Source organism: Culex quinquefasciatus, chromosome 3 (assembly GCF_015732765.1).
Source record: "Culex quinquefasciatus strain JHB chromosome 3, VPISU_Cqui_1.0_pri_paternal, whole genome shotgun sequence".
Taxonomy (NCBI): Eukaryota; Metazoa; Arthropoda; class Insecta; order Diptera; family Culicidae; genus Culex; species Culex quinquefasciatus.
In genome coordinates, this window is record NC_051863.1 from 196,189,133 (window position 1) to 196,205,736 (window position 16,604).

The following is a 16,604-nucleotide window of genomic DNA, read 5'->3' on the forward strand; positions in this document are numbered from 1 at the left end:
AAAAAATTCGGATCGGGCCCAACACTGGACTGGCGGCTCCTTGGCCGAAATATCTAGCCCAGAATTTTGGTTTGTTTTGCCATTAGAGATACCTACGCCGTGTTAGGGTGGGTGCAAAAACCTGATTTTTCAAAGAATCATCATTTAACCGATCACTTTAACCGATTTAAGCCAACTTTTAGTGATACGGATATTTTTCGGATATTTCACAAAAAAAAAATCATTTCCTTTTTACTCATTTTCATGTATCATGTACTTTTATTTTGTTTGCTCATTTGCTGATTGATGCCTTCTTTTTGTTTTTGTTCTCTTTCTGTGATTGCATTTCGGGTAAACGGATTCGTCCCCATGTAGGTGTGTATTCATTCAAGTGTTTCGCTTCTTTATTTCGTCATTTTTATTATTTTATTTTATCTGCCTATAGGATCTATTGTTTTTCTGTTTGTTGTTGTTGTTTGTTTGTAACATTCACATTCACATAGGTTGGTAGGTTGTTTGCTTTTATTCTGCTTGATTTTGATCTCTATCTGGTTCGGTTGATTTGCTTCGAGTAATTCTCTGCTCTGCGCTTTCTAAACATGGTAATAATTTAATGCGACACTTTTATTTGTTTTGTTTTCTTCTCTGTTCATCTCATTTTTTATTTGCTCAACAGTAATACTTTTTTGGTAGTGGTAATAGTGTAATAGTAGTACATAGTAGGTTTGTGTTTGCAGATTGCAGGTTGCTAATCAATCGCTAAATAGTGACTTCGATTTCTTTTTGTTTTTCCACTGTCAGACAGTTTAGATTTCAGTTTTCGTGTGGGTTGAAGCAACGTCGATTCTAGAGGATTTTCTTTCACATCGAGAGTAACGGGAAGGTGGAATTCTACTGTTTTGTTTTGTCACTGGAATCTTGGTTTGAATTGCATTCTACTGTGGGTACGATGAGTTTCTTTTTTATTACTTTTTTTTGTATTCACTTTTCACTACTCCGATAGATTAGGTTCTTTTTTATAATATGAATTCTTTCTTTGTTTTTTTTTTGCGTCATCTTAATCTTTCTTTTCTGTATACTGGCACATAAAGTTTTCAATTTCTGGTATCGTTTCGCGACGACGTCAACGTTTTGTAACTTTCTGTATTTGTTTTAATGCTTTACTTTTTTTTCTCCATTTATATATAGGTAATCGATAATAGTTTACAAACAATACTCTATTTATCATAATATTTGCAGATAATTTGTCCTTTTTCATCTTTGTTTCACTGTTTTTTCTCTCAACCATCGACTAAAATCGTGCAATACAGTGTCAGACTCACAAGATAAATGCTTCATTCTTAGGTTTAACATTGTTTTTTTTTTTTGAAAATTGTGTGTGTGAGTGACGAGGAGGAGTTGGAAAAATACGCGACCAAATCAAAGAGAGTGAGGACACTGTTTTGTGAGGAGATAAATTCTCCCATTTCTAATGAATATTTATATACTTTTTGTTTTGTAGGTACTTACACACAGAAGCAAAAACGAAGTGTTCTACTTTGAGCAGTCAATTTAAATGTACAGCGCACGAATTGTTCGGCATTTTTTTGTTGCTTAAACTTTACACAATAGAGCTAATAATAATAATGTGTGTGATTTCTCTCTTTCGCTCGTAAAGGGATTAAATAGTTTTGTTCGTTCTGGGCGATTGGTAAAATGTGTAATAAATAAGATTGTGTGTTTGTGGTTGTATTCCATGCTTTCGACCTTTCCTGCCAAACGCAGAAAAGGCCTTCTTTCGCTCAGCAGACTTAGAATAATCACTCTCAGTGTGTGTGTGTGTGGACGAAGCTCAGCTTCTTCTTACTCGTCAATCATCTGCACAAAACTCACCGGAAACATGCCCCGCCGGGACGGATCGCCCTCAATCTCACCCTCCATCCAGTTGTCGTCGTCGGTTCGCTCGTTCAGCACGAGCAACACTTCGCCCTCCTTGAACTCCAGCTCGTCGTCGTTGTCGGCGTTGCAGTCGTACAGGGCGCGACATCGCCGCGGGACGCCCTGCATGAAGGAAACATTCTTAAACTCCCTTCCAACCCGCTAATCGAAATCGAGAGCTACTCACATAACCGAGGAACGAGGCCGGACTCTTGGACGAGGACAGGTTGAAGCTGCTGCTGTCGAGGCCGAGCCCGCCCGACGACGCCGATGTGTCGTTGCGCGCGCTGAAGCTACTGTTGGCGGACGAGTCCAGATTGGTGCCACCGCCGCCACCACCCGAGGACATGGACGCCAGCGAGCTGTCCAACCCAGCGGCCGGGATGTGATGGTGGTGGAGTTGGTGCACATCACTGCCGTAGTCGCTGGTGCCGTACTTGGACGAGGAGTTGGTCGATACCTGGTGGGCGAGGCAGAAACTCTTTAGCTTCAAGACCAAAATGAGTAAATTGAAACAAACGCTTACCTTTTTCCTCAGCACGACGGCGTCGTCCATCGAGGAGAGACTCTCGTTGGATTGTCCGTTGGACATTGATTTGTCTGCAAAAACACAACAAACTCTGTTAGCTTTGTTAAGTTCAAACTCTACACGACAGGGAAAACGAACCTCCAGCTGGTGGTCCCGGGGGCGGTGGCAGCTTTGGTCGGTTGTGGACGCTCTTGTCCACCGGTTTGAGCTGGGGAATTTCGCCCGCCGGTGGAAGGACTAGCTTGGCGCCGGCTGTCGAAGAGAAGAGGATTTTCATTATTTGTGTTGAGTTTTATAAAACCATTTGATAATTTATATCAAAAACGGCAATGCTGTGAAAATACATTCAAAATATTGGGTCGTTTGACAAACCATAAAACCATGGTCGTTGCAAACCATAAAAATTGAGCATTACACTTTTTAAAAAGAAATTATATGCATTCTCAATTGACCCTTCCTTTTTTGACAAATTCCGGTTTCGTTCATCTCCGATTTTCAAATCAGGATACATTTTAGTGAAATTTTTTTCACGATTTAAAAAAAATGTCAGATTGTAAAGTTTTTTTTTATTCTCAAAAAAATGTTTAGAATTTTTAAATATTCGGATTTCTGATAATATTAAATTGTAAATGTAATTATAATTATCGAAATAGTTGATTTTTTAGTTCTCTTTGTTCTCAATTTTCTTTATAAATTCTCAAGTTTGTTGAATCTTAATATTTTGGTTGTTTTCATATTTTCAAATTTATAATTTTCATATCTAGATTAAATTTCCAAAACAACCTATGAGTCACGGGTTTCGTATGCAGATAGGACGTTTTGAAAAAAAAATATCTAGATATATTTGAATTCCATTTTTTTTTTGAATTTCAGAATTTAGAGTCTTATTTTTTCTTTATTTAAAATTGGATAAGCTTGGAATTTTCAAATTCTCGTGTTGAATTTGTTTCTTTTCAAATTTCTTTTTTGACTTTTAACCTTAATTTTTATTTAGATTATAAGCTTTGATGGATTTGCAGGTATTATTATATTTTTGTAAATACATTGGCTTGGAATTTTCATACTTTCAAATTTTAATTTATCAAATTTTCAAATTTCAAATATGTTTTTTTTATTTTAAATGAACTTCATATTTTTGGACCCAAAATAAAAAAAAACGAATTAAAAAAAAAACAATTTTTTTAATGTATTTTTGCTTGTTTAGATTTTTTTAAATTGTATTAATATGTTTTTAATTTTGAGTTTTTTCCCACTTTTTCAGAATTGATTTTTAAAAAAAAATTTCAAATAACATTTTGTAGAGTTCCAATTTGATAATTTTGAATTTTTTAAATTTATAAATGTCTCCTGATGTTGTGAACCAATTAATTTTGAAAAAAGTTCATCATTTTTTACAATTCTTGATTTTCTTTATTTATTTGGTTAAAATTTTTATACTTTCGAATTCTCGGTTTCCAAATTTTTGAATTCCTAATTTCAACATTTTCAAAAATTAAGTATACTGTTTGGGAGTAGCGTCCACCCTTGGATGTACCCCTGGTCAAACTTATATTCACCACTTTTGATACCTTCGATCCTCTCTGGAGAGATCAATGACGTCACCTAGGATTAGCTCATTATCTCCGGATTTTGGTGCTAATATGCGTGATATGGATCGACTTGTGGGTTGAAGATGATCTGTAGGAGATTTAGGTTTAAACACACACAGTCCAATACACCAAGTTGAGCCGATAGGAGATCGCCAACAGGAGGGCCTCTGGCCCGCGCTACGAGCGCAATTTACTTGTATTTTTTTTTAGTTATTAAATGTTAATAAAGTGACGATTTTTACTCGGTTATTTTACTTAATTTCCGCGAGTTGTTACTGTGCGATATCCGGTGCGGTCTAATGAGTCCTCGGTGGACTCTGGGAAGAATTGGCCGCTGCTGTTCCTGGGAAACCGACTCCGAGTGTGCACTGGACTTGTACACCCCCCCCCCCCTACCTGCCGCACCTACCGGTTCGTGTTGGGGTCTGGTAAACGCTGCTCAGGTTCTATCGAAGGAGGATTTCACGGTGAGAAGGACCAACCCCAACATATACTTTGAATCTTTAAATTTCTATCTATATTTCTAAAGTTTTATTTTTAAAATAGGTTCTGTAAACATTGATTTTTTTAATTTTACAATTTAAAAAAAATCATATTCTATAATTTTTAGATTTGTTTAACTGTAAAACCTAAAAAAATTAAATTTAAATTTTGAGATACTTGTACAATCCATTGTACAAATATACCACCCTAATGTCCATTTAACTTTGAAAAATATTTGCAACGGCCTGATTCTAGAAAGTTTAACAAATCTTGAGCTTTATGACCTCAGATCGGAAACGTCTTTTGAGTAAAAATATTTTCATTAAGTTATTGATAATTTGAATTTTTTTTAACATAAGTATAAGTATAACTAATAAATAAAGCAATTTAATTGTTGCTTTAAAATTTTGAATTTTTTAAAGAATTTCAGATTTTTTCAATTCTTAATTTTTTAAAACTATTTTTGGATATTTTCCATGTTTTTGAAATATTTTTTTTTAAATTTTTTTGAGTTTTCAACTTTGGAACTGTCATATTTTTAAATTCCAAATTTCCAAAATTTCAAATTTTATTTTTTTTCTGCCTTCAACTGATATCGCTGATATCCAACAATGGAGTGTTTGACCCTGATTGCCAACTCTGGGTGCTTTACTACCGCTCTAATCTAGTCCGTCCCATATGTATTTTGGTCATTTTTGAGATAAACATAGCAAAAGTATTGTTTTTACATGTACTTTGAGCCAATTTAATAAAAAAGTGATGTTTGTCTGAAAATTCCAAAATGTGTGTGGGACAAACTTCAAATGCGTTTTTCTCAGCATGCTGTTTTTGCATATGGGACATTTATGCGAACATGATCAGTATGTTTCTATGAACCCGCAGAACTTAAAAAAAGACTATAAGTAGTTCATATTTATCTGCAAGAATATTTTTAAATTTTGATGCATAATATTTTAAACCATTCGTGCATTTTTATGAAAGGGACAACCACGAGTAAACAAGAAACTACATACTATTATGAGTAATATTCCATAAAATAAGTTCTATTCAATCTTGAATGAATTACCCTGGTCCTAGTTCTGGAAGAGGTTCTAGTTCCGGTAAACGTAGATTGTTGATCACTAAATTTCAACGGTCCAGACGTTGAGACACGCATTCAAATATCTCTTGCCTCTGTATTATTTTATTCTCGTTTATGATTTTCATAGTTATGAACTTTTTTTTTTTTTTTTTTGATTGATTGATTTTTTTTATTCGGTAGGAAAAGCCACCAAAGCAGTAGCACCAAAAACCTACATCGTTTTAATACAATATACAATAAATTTTAGTGTTTACAATTAACTTTTAAATATCCGGTCAAACTCCATTGGTTTCCACCTGTGAAGGAGTTTGGTTGATCCTGGCAAGAGAAATCTGAAATGATATAAAAAAGTGCATAGATTATGGCGATAAAGACAAAATTATAGAAAAAAGATAATTGTGTCGGAAAACTAACTTTTAAACTGAGTTTTAGAAGGAAGCAAAAGTGAAAAAGAAAGAAAAAAAGAGAAAAAACAAAAAGAAAATTGGAAAACAAAATAGTCTACTATGTAACAAGAAAATCAAAGGATTTAAGGATGTGTTCAATAACAGCGGGTTCATTCAAAAAAGAGAGCAATTTGTTTTTAAATATTGATACGCTTTGACAATCACCAAATCTATTCCAAAAATAATTATATAATTGAGCACCTTTGAAAGATATGCATCTTTCGCCGGCTAATGTTGAAATATTGGGTCGGTCTAATAAATTATGGCTTCTGGTAAAGTGTTGATGGTTAGATAATTTGAATTTTGTATTACTGTGAGTTTGTTCATGTAAACATAAATAAATAAAGCAACATGTTTGAATTACGTAAATAGCTCTGACAGGAATGATGTTTTTGTTAATGTTGTACAAATCGGCAGAGTGACTTCGCAGTGGTTTTTTATAAATTATTCTTAAGATTTTTTATTTACTTCACTATAAATGAATGAATCTGAAATAAACATAAAATAGCGTAATTTTATATTATTTGTGAAAGTTACTTTAAAATTACCCCTAACAAATTTTGAAATGACAGTTTAACTGCCGCTCAAAGCTAGTCCGTCCCATATGTAATTTCGTCCATTTTGAGGTAATGATGCAGTTTGGTTCAAAATTATGTAAACTATCAGAAAAACCAATAAAATGTAGTACTTTGTTCTAGAAAGCCGGAGAAAAATTTTTTTTCGTGAAATTCTAACACATAGCCTTATGGGCGGGACAAATTTGACACGCGTTTGTCTCGGCTTGCTGTGTTTACATATGGGACGGACACGATTAGAGCGGCAGTTAACTTCTGGTGAAAATGTTCAAGCCTACCTTGATATCTGGAGTTTTTTTGAAAAGGTCCAATAAACCAAATTTCCAGTTTTTGCTTTTTGGGTGTTTATGAAACCGCCTTGAGTCAGGGGTATTAAAAAACACCCAAAAAGCAAAAACTAAAAATTTGGTTTATTGGACCTTTAAAAAAAAACTCCAGATATCATTGACTGACTTGCCTTTATTTATAGAATAATAAAGGCAAGTGAGTTCTAGTATGCAAATAACACAAATTTATCTCTAAATTTAAGTTTTATGAAACAAATTCATGTTAGAAATATTTTTTGAACTAGTATTGGAATATGAAATATAAAAAATCAGCAAAAAAAAAATTGATTGGAAATGTGAAAAATGGTGCAACATTTTTTGGCCTTATCACGGCGTTATCTCAGCATCCACTTTTTACATATGGGACGGACTAGATTAGAGCGGTAATAAGCATGACATTTTACCCCAACATCTTAAACCTTAATGACCAGAAGGACATCACTTTAAGTCAGTCACTTTAGCCATGTTTTATTAACATTTAAATCAGAATCATGTTTTTTTAGTCAAAATTTCATGTCGGCACCAATATTGCAATTTATGAAAATTTGAGTACTTATATGTACTTGTAAAATGACTACAACTTGATAAAAAAAAAATCATAATAGTTTCAATAAATAAATGTTGATGTTCGATTTTGGCCGATAAAATAACCGCGGAACGATAATAATGACAATGATACTATTGTTATCGATTCTCGATAACCTTAATAATAACCCTACATGACATGATACCTACCCAAATTCCTGCCCAGCGACTCCCCGCTGGGCGACCGCTTGTGACCGCCGGTGAACGAGCTTAGAAAGTTCGGATCCCGGTTGTTGGACGGAATGTACCCCTCGAACCGTTCGTAGATCTTGTTGTCAAAGTGCAACTGCTGGGACGAACTGGACTTGGCGCCGCCACCCCCAACGGATGGAAGCTGTCCGGCGACCTGCGCCACTTGGGGACCACTCGCTACTCCCGATTCGGACGCGCCTCGCGGCAAATGTGGCAGTGTGCTGTACATGTCGGTCGCGTGATGGTGATGGTGGTGAAAGTGGGACGAAACGGCCGCCGACGACACGCCAAAGATGTCGCTGTCAATGTTCTGCGAGTGGCGCGGGGCGTGGGGTAGCGTTCCGTACGTTGGTGGCGGGGCTGGGGCGGTGCGCTTCTTGAGGGAACCGATGTTGACTGCGGGGATGAATTAAAATTGTTAGGTTAGGGATGAATCTAGTTCGAAATGGCCTTACCAGAGGAAGACTTTTTGCTCTGGGCAGCGGCGGCGGCAGCAATCTGGGCCGAGGCTTGCCGCACGATGCTGCTGGAACTGCTCGAGTTGGGACTAGAACCACCGCCGCCACCGGAACCGTAGTGCGACGCGAACGAGCCTCCGGCGTACTGTTTCGGACTAGTGCCGGACGATGGAATGGGAATCTTGCTGTTGGAATTGCCCGGAATCTGCTGACCGGACTGGGCCAGGTTGGGATTACAGCTGGAACTGGGGCTGGAACCGCTCTGGATTGAATCACAGGTCGAAGATCGGGACCGAAGCGCCACCGGGGAATCTCCCCCGACGAAGCTCGGTGGCCGCGAGCGAGACTTGCGCTCGTCCGTCAGCACCGTGTCGTCGTCGGAAAAGTCCGTCGATCCGTCGTCGTGGATGTTCCAGTCAGTGTTGATGTGGTCGAACGCGCTCTTTTCACGCTTTATGGCATGCTCAATCTGAAAAGAAACTCATTAGAATCAACTAGAACCACACTCCATTCGCCATGGTATCAACTGACCAACTCCTTGCAGGCCTCGTGGCCCATCTCTTTGGCAATGTCGATCGCGGTTCGCGTTTGCGAGTTTCGCACGTCGTGGTCACAGCCGGATCGCAGCAGCAGCTTCATGCACTCGCGTCGATCGTGTAGCGCGCACAGATGAAGCGCAGTATTGCGGCCGGACATGTCTGCCGGTCCTGGGGGATTCGTCTGTTTGTTTAGCCCCTGTGCCGTCATGTTCTGGATGAGGAAGTCGACGATGTGCAGCGTGGAGCCCATCTCGCGGAGGACGGCGAGGTGAAGGGCGGTTTCGCCAAATTCCTGAAAAAATAGGGTCAAATAAGTAAATGCCATGGTGCCGATTCGAATACCAACCAAAAGATCCCTAACAATGAACACATTTAATACTAATGAGATATATATGATTGATTTCCATGTAAAATTAAAAAGAAAACTTTTTCCTTCACTAAGCAAAGAAAACAAGACTCTCAATCAACAACGCCAAACTGGGGTCCAGATAACTGGTATCATAAAGAAAAAAAGTTTTACAAGAATTAATTTTAACTATTAAACAAATTTTAAAAGGAAAAATCACTTGATAAACATTATGTGAATAAACTGTGCTGAATGTTAAAAAACAAGTTGAATTTTGGTTCATGGAAAAGATCATTGATACACAATAGTTGCATAAAGATAAATATACCCAAAATCGGTAAATAGTAAAAAACAAACAAACAAACTCGCAGTTTGCCAAACTCGTAAAACTGTTTACGACCAACTCGCAAACAAAGCAAAATTTATGCAGACTGGCGCTACTGCAAACAAATGCAGGCAAACTGTCAAAATGTACGAGTTTGTTTGTTTGTTATATTCTAATACCTCCTTCATTCAATAACAAGTTTGAGGTTATTTAAGGATACCTTAGACTCGCGATTTGGGACGTTTGCCTGCATTTGTTTTCAGAAACGTCAGGCTGCATACATTTTGCTTTGCATGCGAGTTTGCCGCAAATAAGTTTGCGAATGTGGCAAACTGTCAAACACAAAATAGTGCGTTTTTTTGTCATAGTATAATACCTCCTTAAAGGATTTTCACGTTTTGTTCAATTTCCGTGAATTGATTTATGGTTTCCTTTAAATTTTCTAATTCTTGGCGTGAAAAATTACGAAGCCAATTGAACGTCAAAAGTTATATTTTTTTTTTTGAAAACAGCGAAGTTTGTAATAACTATCTATTTAAAAAAGTAAATTCGAATTACAGATTAAAAAAAAATGCTGTCAAATTATCAAAAAGCTATTAAAATTTCTTCAAAATCATGGGTAAGGAAAAAAATGTTTTACTGTTAAAAATAACTAATTTTTCATAAAAAAATAAGCAAAAAAAAATTGACATCTTGTGTTCGTTAAAATTCTCCTGCCAGTGCTGCTACTTTTTTTTGAAAAAAAAAAATATATATATAATTTTCTATGACATGACAATTTTCTATGACTAAAAGTATAAAAGTAACTTTTTATACACAACATATTTTTCTGGGGATGTAACATGAAAACGGTGAACTTAATCAAAAAAGTTAAATTAAGTTGTTTAACTCAAAATATGACATTTTGGTCTTCGAAAACATCAACAAAAATTAAAAATTTGTGTGAATTACTGAAATAAAAAAATGGTGATTAAATTCAAGAGTGTATTTTTATCCTGAATTCTCCCTACAATTTTACCGAAAACACTTAATCGATCAGTTAAACCGTTTCCAATATACCGATATGTTGATAGATTTTCGTATGGACAACTGCCAAAATTATATGAAGCAAGCATGTTTAAGCAAAACATTTTCTTTAAACTAGTTAATTCTTTGACGAATTGGTCTGACCTTGAAGCATTTATATGAAAAGCAATATTTGTTGACAAAAAAACTTTGACTTTCATTAAACAATATTTGAGATTGAAAAAAAGTGTTTTAAAAGTATGGAAAATGAAATAATAAATAATTTTGTAAAAGTCCATTATCCAAACCTATATTTTCCAATAAAAATATTTTTAAGGTGGGAGATAATATTCTAGAATGTTTATAATAACCAAATTCTGAAGCCTACATTCTTTGTTTTTCGCACATGTTTTGAAACCATTTTTTTTTCTTACAAAAGAAAATTTTATTGTTGTTTTTAGTCTCCAAAATTGTTCAAGAACAAAAAGCTGTATGATTTGTGTAGATCTAAATTCTAAATAAAAAAATTCAACATGAAACACACATCTGACGATTTTAAGATTTTTTTGAGGCCAGCAGAGACCCTCTGAAAAATCCCCAAATTATCAAGGTCAAATCAAATTCTAGCTGGTTTCCAGAATTCAGTATCACGAACTAATAATGCACAATATCCCAAACCAAACACTCACCGACGACGGCAGCACGCAGGACAGATCCGCCCCCTCGGCCCACACCTGCAGCAGCTGGCCGAGGTCGGCGTTGATGATCGCCTGCTCCAGGTCGTTCCGCAGGTCCCGATCGTCGGCGCACGTCCGCATCACGTACCGCTTGGCGATGTACTTTGCCCGGATGAAATCGTATCGTTCCTCCCTGGGGAAAAGTTGGTAACAAGTTAGCTTGGACGAGGAGAGATTGGAAAGGGGAGTTTGCTCTTACATTGAACTGTCCGGCGTGAGTTTGCCCCTGCCGAGCGTTGCTTCCATGACTTCGTTCAGGCTGTTGTTGCCCATGGCCCGGGCGATCAGCAGCTGCGCCGTCGTCAGATTGTCTAGCGTGAGACTTTGTATCCGCGAGTGGTGCACGCCCAGATCCCGATGGACGCCGGAACACTGGATGCACACGAGGATGCCAAAGTTGAGACTGATCCAGGTAACGTCGTTCTTCGAGCCGCAGTCACAGCACTGGTCGTTGCCGGGCAGGTTCTGGATGTACTTGATGACCGTCTTTTGCAGCTCGATCAAGCTGGGACTCATCTGGGGGTTTGCGTGCTGGAATGCCTTGGCCAGGGCTTTTTCCTTACAGTTGACCAGCACCGACATCCATGCCTTCTGGTCCAATTCGTCCTCGGCTTGAAAGTGGTACGGCCGGTTGTAGCTGATGAGGTCGAAGCCCTTCTTGTCGTCTGAGACGGGTTTGATCTGACACGTGAGAAGATTGACCCGCGTCGGCGCCTTCGTCTCGTCCGCATGGCAAATGTCCAGGAAGCCATCGGCCGTAACGCGACACCGTCGTTTCTGCCACACTCGCCGCACTTTTCCCTCGCTCTTCTTCAGCAGATGGCCCGACCTCGTAATTCCGTGATTTTTGTCACCCTGCAGCTGATGCAACGAATACCCAGCCGTCCCTCCCTTATCGCTGGGGACATTCTCGACCCGGTCAAAATCCGGCGATGACCGCAGCAACGTCCGCAACTCCAGCAATTTCCGCCGCTCCTCGTCCTGTTTGTGGCGGATCGTCTGCAGCTTCACGCTCAACTCCTCGATGTACGTGCCAAAGTGGGCGATTGTCTTCAGGCCGTCCTTGAAGTAGCTGCAAGAACAAAACAAAAGAATTAGTTAACCTCACCCTAGATCCGATCAATCCAGCGAGACCCTTCCAGCGAACTGTAATCCACTCCGTTGGTCGGAACGTTCAGCTCGTAGGCCATCTGATTAAGCATGGCGTTGCTTGGCGTGGCACTGACTGAATCACACCCCTCAACCCCCAGCTCGAATGTGGCTGATAAGAGACTTGACTTACTTGTTTTGAGCGTGGTAGTACTCGACGAGGTGCTGCAGCAGTTCAATACCTTTCTTCGTTTTTATCTCGTTGAACTTTATCAGATACTGTAACGTAAAGGAAGCAAAAAACATAAATAAAATCAATTCCAAAACCGTTGATATCGATTCCGAAACTCACCTCGCACATTTGCAGCTGAAAGACGCGCCGCTCCTTCTCAATCTCCTCGGCGATTTCCGCCGGCGTGACCTCGGTCCGCATCATGCCGGCGTCCTTGGCCAGCGCCTTCTTCTCCTTCTCGATCTTCATGAACTTGGAGTCGTAGTCTTTGGCAGCCTTGTCGAAGGGTCTCTTCATCTCGCCCTTCATCCCGCGCAGTTCGCTCTTCAGCAGCGAGTCCACCGGGAACATGACGATGTTGTTGATGTTTTGCATCTGAAATCAGTCCGATTAGTGTCCTTCTGCCTAAGAAATACTTTGAATTGGTCACATACCAGCGTCTTCATGAGCGCGCTGAGCTCTTTGGTGACGACGGAGAATTTCAGAAAGGCGGCCCCAATGTCCGGCTCCTCCTTGGACAGGGCCACCGAGCCGAGGCGTTCCAGCGCGCGCACCAGACACATCTCGTTGTCCACGTGGGCTGAAGGGGGAAAAAGCAAACATAAAGCATTATCATACTATTTGAAACAAAATATTTAAAATTTCTGTTGATCTGTCTGTTTTTCATGCTCAAATTCATTTCAAGTCAACGAATCATCTTTGCGGTTGATTTTACACAGTAGGCCTGAACAAGAATGTTGTACCTTGCGAAGGAATTTTCTGATCGATTTGGTGTCTTTGACAACGTACAGTTCTTGTTAGGTAACTCGGCGCTCGATAACTGGGCTGTAGTCCACTTAAAAAGCAGACAAACGTCGATAAGGCTGGTACAAATTTTATTTTAAGTTTTTGTCATTTTAAGATTTTTTGGGTTAATTAAAAAATCTTTTGAAGTTTTAAAAGTTTTCGATGTTTGGCACCGCAAATTTTTTTCTCGCCAAATCTTCATTTGTTTGGAAAACTAATGATTGCAAAACAACTAAATTAGAGCAAAATGCATTTTAAAGCACTTTTCCCATTCTATGGCTATGGAAACTATGGCTTATTATTTCGACCCCGGCCGAAGCCGATGGACAACAACTTTGAAAAATATTTGCATCAGCCTAAACATAAACAAACCACAAGTGGGGCAAGTATAACAAGCTAAAGAAGTGCTCGTTAAAACCCATAAAAAATCCGGTATTGTACCATAAAAAATTATTGAAAAAAAAATATCGATTTTCAGCTATTTCTACAGCTATAGGTGGGGCAAGAAAGAGGAACAATGCATGAAAATTAATGTTTATTTGCTAACAATTGAGTAGTTATCACAAAGAAATAAAGGATGACAATGTATTTGAAAGATTCCATTAATTTTTAGAAGACATAATAATAACTTACTGTTGATTTGAACGTTTTTGCCTTCCTCACCTTACTGAGGAAAGGCTATAAAATCACTCGAAAAATGAACTTCTTAATTCGACCTCGTAGACCTACCTTCACGTATACTTATCGACTCAGAATCAAATTCTGAGCAAATATCTGTGCGTGTGTATGTCTGTAAGTCCGTGTACCGAAAAATGTGCACTCGATTATCTCTGGACTGGCTGAACCGATTTGGACCGTTCTGGTCTCATTCGACCCTAGTCGGGTCCCACAAGACCCTAGTTAATATTATGAAGTTTTGATAAGTACTTCAAAAGTTATGCTAAAAAAAACGAGTCTGGCTAAAGTTTGAAAGATTGTAAAAAGGGTGGTTTTTGTAAGCAAACCCGTCTGATCATACATTTTTAGAAAGGTATTAGAAAGACCTTTCTAATGAGCCCAAAACATTGAAGATCTGATAACCCTAACAAAAGTAATGAGCACCTAAGTGTCATTTGTACACATTTTACAGGCCGGATCTCAAATATGTTGATAAAAAAGTTGTCCGGATCTATCATGCGACCCATCGTTGGATAGGTAATCAAAAGACCTTTCCGACAAGCCCAAAAGATTGAAGCTCTGATAACCATATCAAAAGTTATGAGAACCTAAGTGTCATTTGTACACATTTCAGAGGCCGGATCCAAATATTTTGATGAAAAAGTTGTCCGGATCTATCCGGAGATCTGGCTCCCAGGATTTTGTTGATTTGAAACTCCCGGGAAAAATGAACAGATATATTGTTTTACTGTCTTAAGGCTGACAAAACTTTAAAGTAATATAACTATTGAAAGTGAACAATTTTCATGAAACAGCCCCGTAGGTTACGTATATTACGTCCAATGATTTGTGGGATTCTAGACCCCATACTCCATGTAGATATGTTGTTAGAAGTAAAATTTTGATAAAATTTGTAGGTTTGACATTCTTACTACAGAAACAAATATGTACATAATTGTGAGGAAGGCACCAACCACCATCGGTGGATTAAGTAACGTTTTTTTAAACTAATGTTATTCGGAAGATATATTATAAATTTTCTTAATATCATTGTATTTTGTGCGAGAATGTTTTTTAAACAATTTTGTATTTGCTTTGATGCAATTTTATGTATTTATTTTCGAACAAGCTTTGTTGTTGCAGCAATTCGTATTTTTTCCGTGCTAAAAATCCGTAGGGTACACTAGGGTGTAATATGATTGTATGGAAAAAAATAAAGTTGTCCAAATTTAGTGAGCACAGCACTTATTATGTTCCTTTTGGGGCCCTAAACAACTCCTCAAAGTTTGGGACCGATTGGTTAAGTCCTCACTTTGCGCAAAGCAATTTAACCATATACAGTGAAACCTCCTTTTACGCGGTGCGTTACGCTTTTCTAATTTGTCGATTTCTCTGGAACGACGCAACATTTTTGATATCTTTTAGAAGCAATTTGTAGGTTTTGTTCAGATCTACAAAACGCTGTTTGAAGCTTGCAAAAATATTGTATGGTTAAAGAGAAATCTATGAAACAAAAAGCGTAACGCCACCGCGTAAAAAGAGGTTTCTCTGTACATTTGTATGAAGAAAACCATTTTTTTTTATTTTGATATTTATCAAATCCACGTTTCATGATATATCAAAACCGGACTCATATTCGGATGCTCTGGAATATCCTCTACAACATTCCCGAAGAGAGTATGGTGCTAGCTTGCCCCTAAAAAAAGATACAGCGTGTTCAAAACTCGTCTAAAACGTGTTTTTTGCTCGAAAATCACGTTTTAGACGAGTTTTGAGGACGCTATATCTTCTTTCAGGAGCAAGTTAGCGCCATACTCTCTTCGGCAAAGTTGTAGAGCACATTCTAGAGCATTCGAACATGAGTCCGGTTTTGATATAGCATAAAACGTGCGATTGTTCCTTTTGCCCCATAGGGTCGTCTTGCCCCACCTTCACCTAAAAATCAAGTGCATGAAAAAAATGTTTTTCAATTTTTATTTGTGAAGAAAAATGGTTATCTGAACACAAATTTAACTGACTTTTATTTTTGCAAAAAATAATTCATTGACTGTCCCCTCGGCATTTTTTGTTTAGCTCAGTTACCGAACAGGTACTGTAGTAGACTATAATGAGGACTTTTCAAGAAAAAGTAAATACACGAAAAACATTTTTTTAAATGTCGTAAGACTAAATTTTTTATTGCATTTTAACATTAACATTAAAAAGACAAACTTAATTTTTCGTTATTCGATTGTCCGGAATGATTTTTTTTTCTCGACGTTTTTAAAAATTTAAGACCTTGAAGAATTTTTTGTAAATTCCAAAGTCTTTTCAAGATTTGGCTTCGTATGAAATTTTAGGATTTTCAAAAAATAAAAGCATACTACGGTAATTTTACAATCTTCCCGAGCAGACGGAAATAGCTTGGGAATAACATTTTTTGATATTTGAAAATGCTAGGCCAATAACATTTTATGTTATTTATAACAAGATTTGTTATTCGTCGTTATGATTTTTTTGTTATTGGATTGTTATTGTAATAACAGACTAATAACATTTTAAGTTATTCTTCGAACAAATCTTTGTTATTATTTTATGTTACCAACTAATCCGATCATCCCAATAACAATTGTCGGTATTCTTCCATAACAAAAAATTTTATTCCTTAGTTCTTTTGGCTTTCAATCAATATCAGACCAATAACACATTTTGTTATGATAACATAAACTGTTATTCAACTCTTATGCAA

At 37.6% G+C, this 16,604-nt stretch overlaps 1 protein-coding gene across 1 annotated transcript in view; it reads right to left on the reverse strand.

Annotated features, from left to right (window-relative positions):
• Positions 1–228: 228 nt before the first annotated feature.
• Positions 229–16,604, reverse strand: part of LOC6042813 (arfGAP with SH3 domain, ANK repeat and PH domain-containing protein) — a 59,627-nt gene continuing 43,251 nt past the window's right edge. The window contains exons 4-14 of the mRNA XM_038258926.1: positions 12,868–13,013; positions 12,554–12,808; positions 12,395–12,480; positions 11,312–12,184; positions 11,065–11,245; positions 8,692–8,991; positions 8,158–8,629; positions 7,661–8,098; positions 2,564–2,677; positions 2,084–2,496; positions 229–2,019 (exon numbers count right to left, since the gene is read on the reverse strand). Coding sequence (XP_038114854.1) covers positions 1,822–2,019; positions 2,084–2,496; positions 2,564–2,677; positions 7,661–8,098; positions 8,158–8,629; positions 8,692–8,991; positions 11,065–11,245; positions 11,312–12,184; positions 12,395–12,480; positions 12,554–12,808; positions 12,868–13,013 — 3,476 coding nt within the window. The 3' untranslated portion in view covers positions 229–1,821. The remainder of the gene's footprint in view (positions 2,020–2,083; positions 2,497–2,563; positions 2,678–7,660; positions 8,099–8,157; positions 8,630–8,691; positions 8,992–11,064; positions 11,246–11,311; positions 12,185–12,394; positions 12,481–12,553; positions 12,809–12,867; positions 13,014–16,604) is intronic.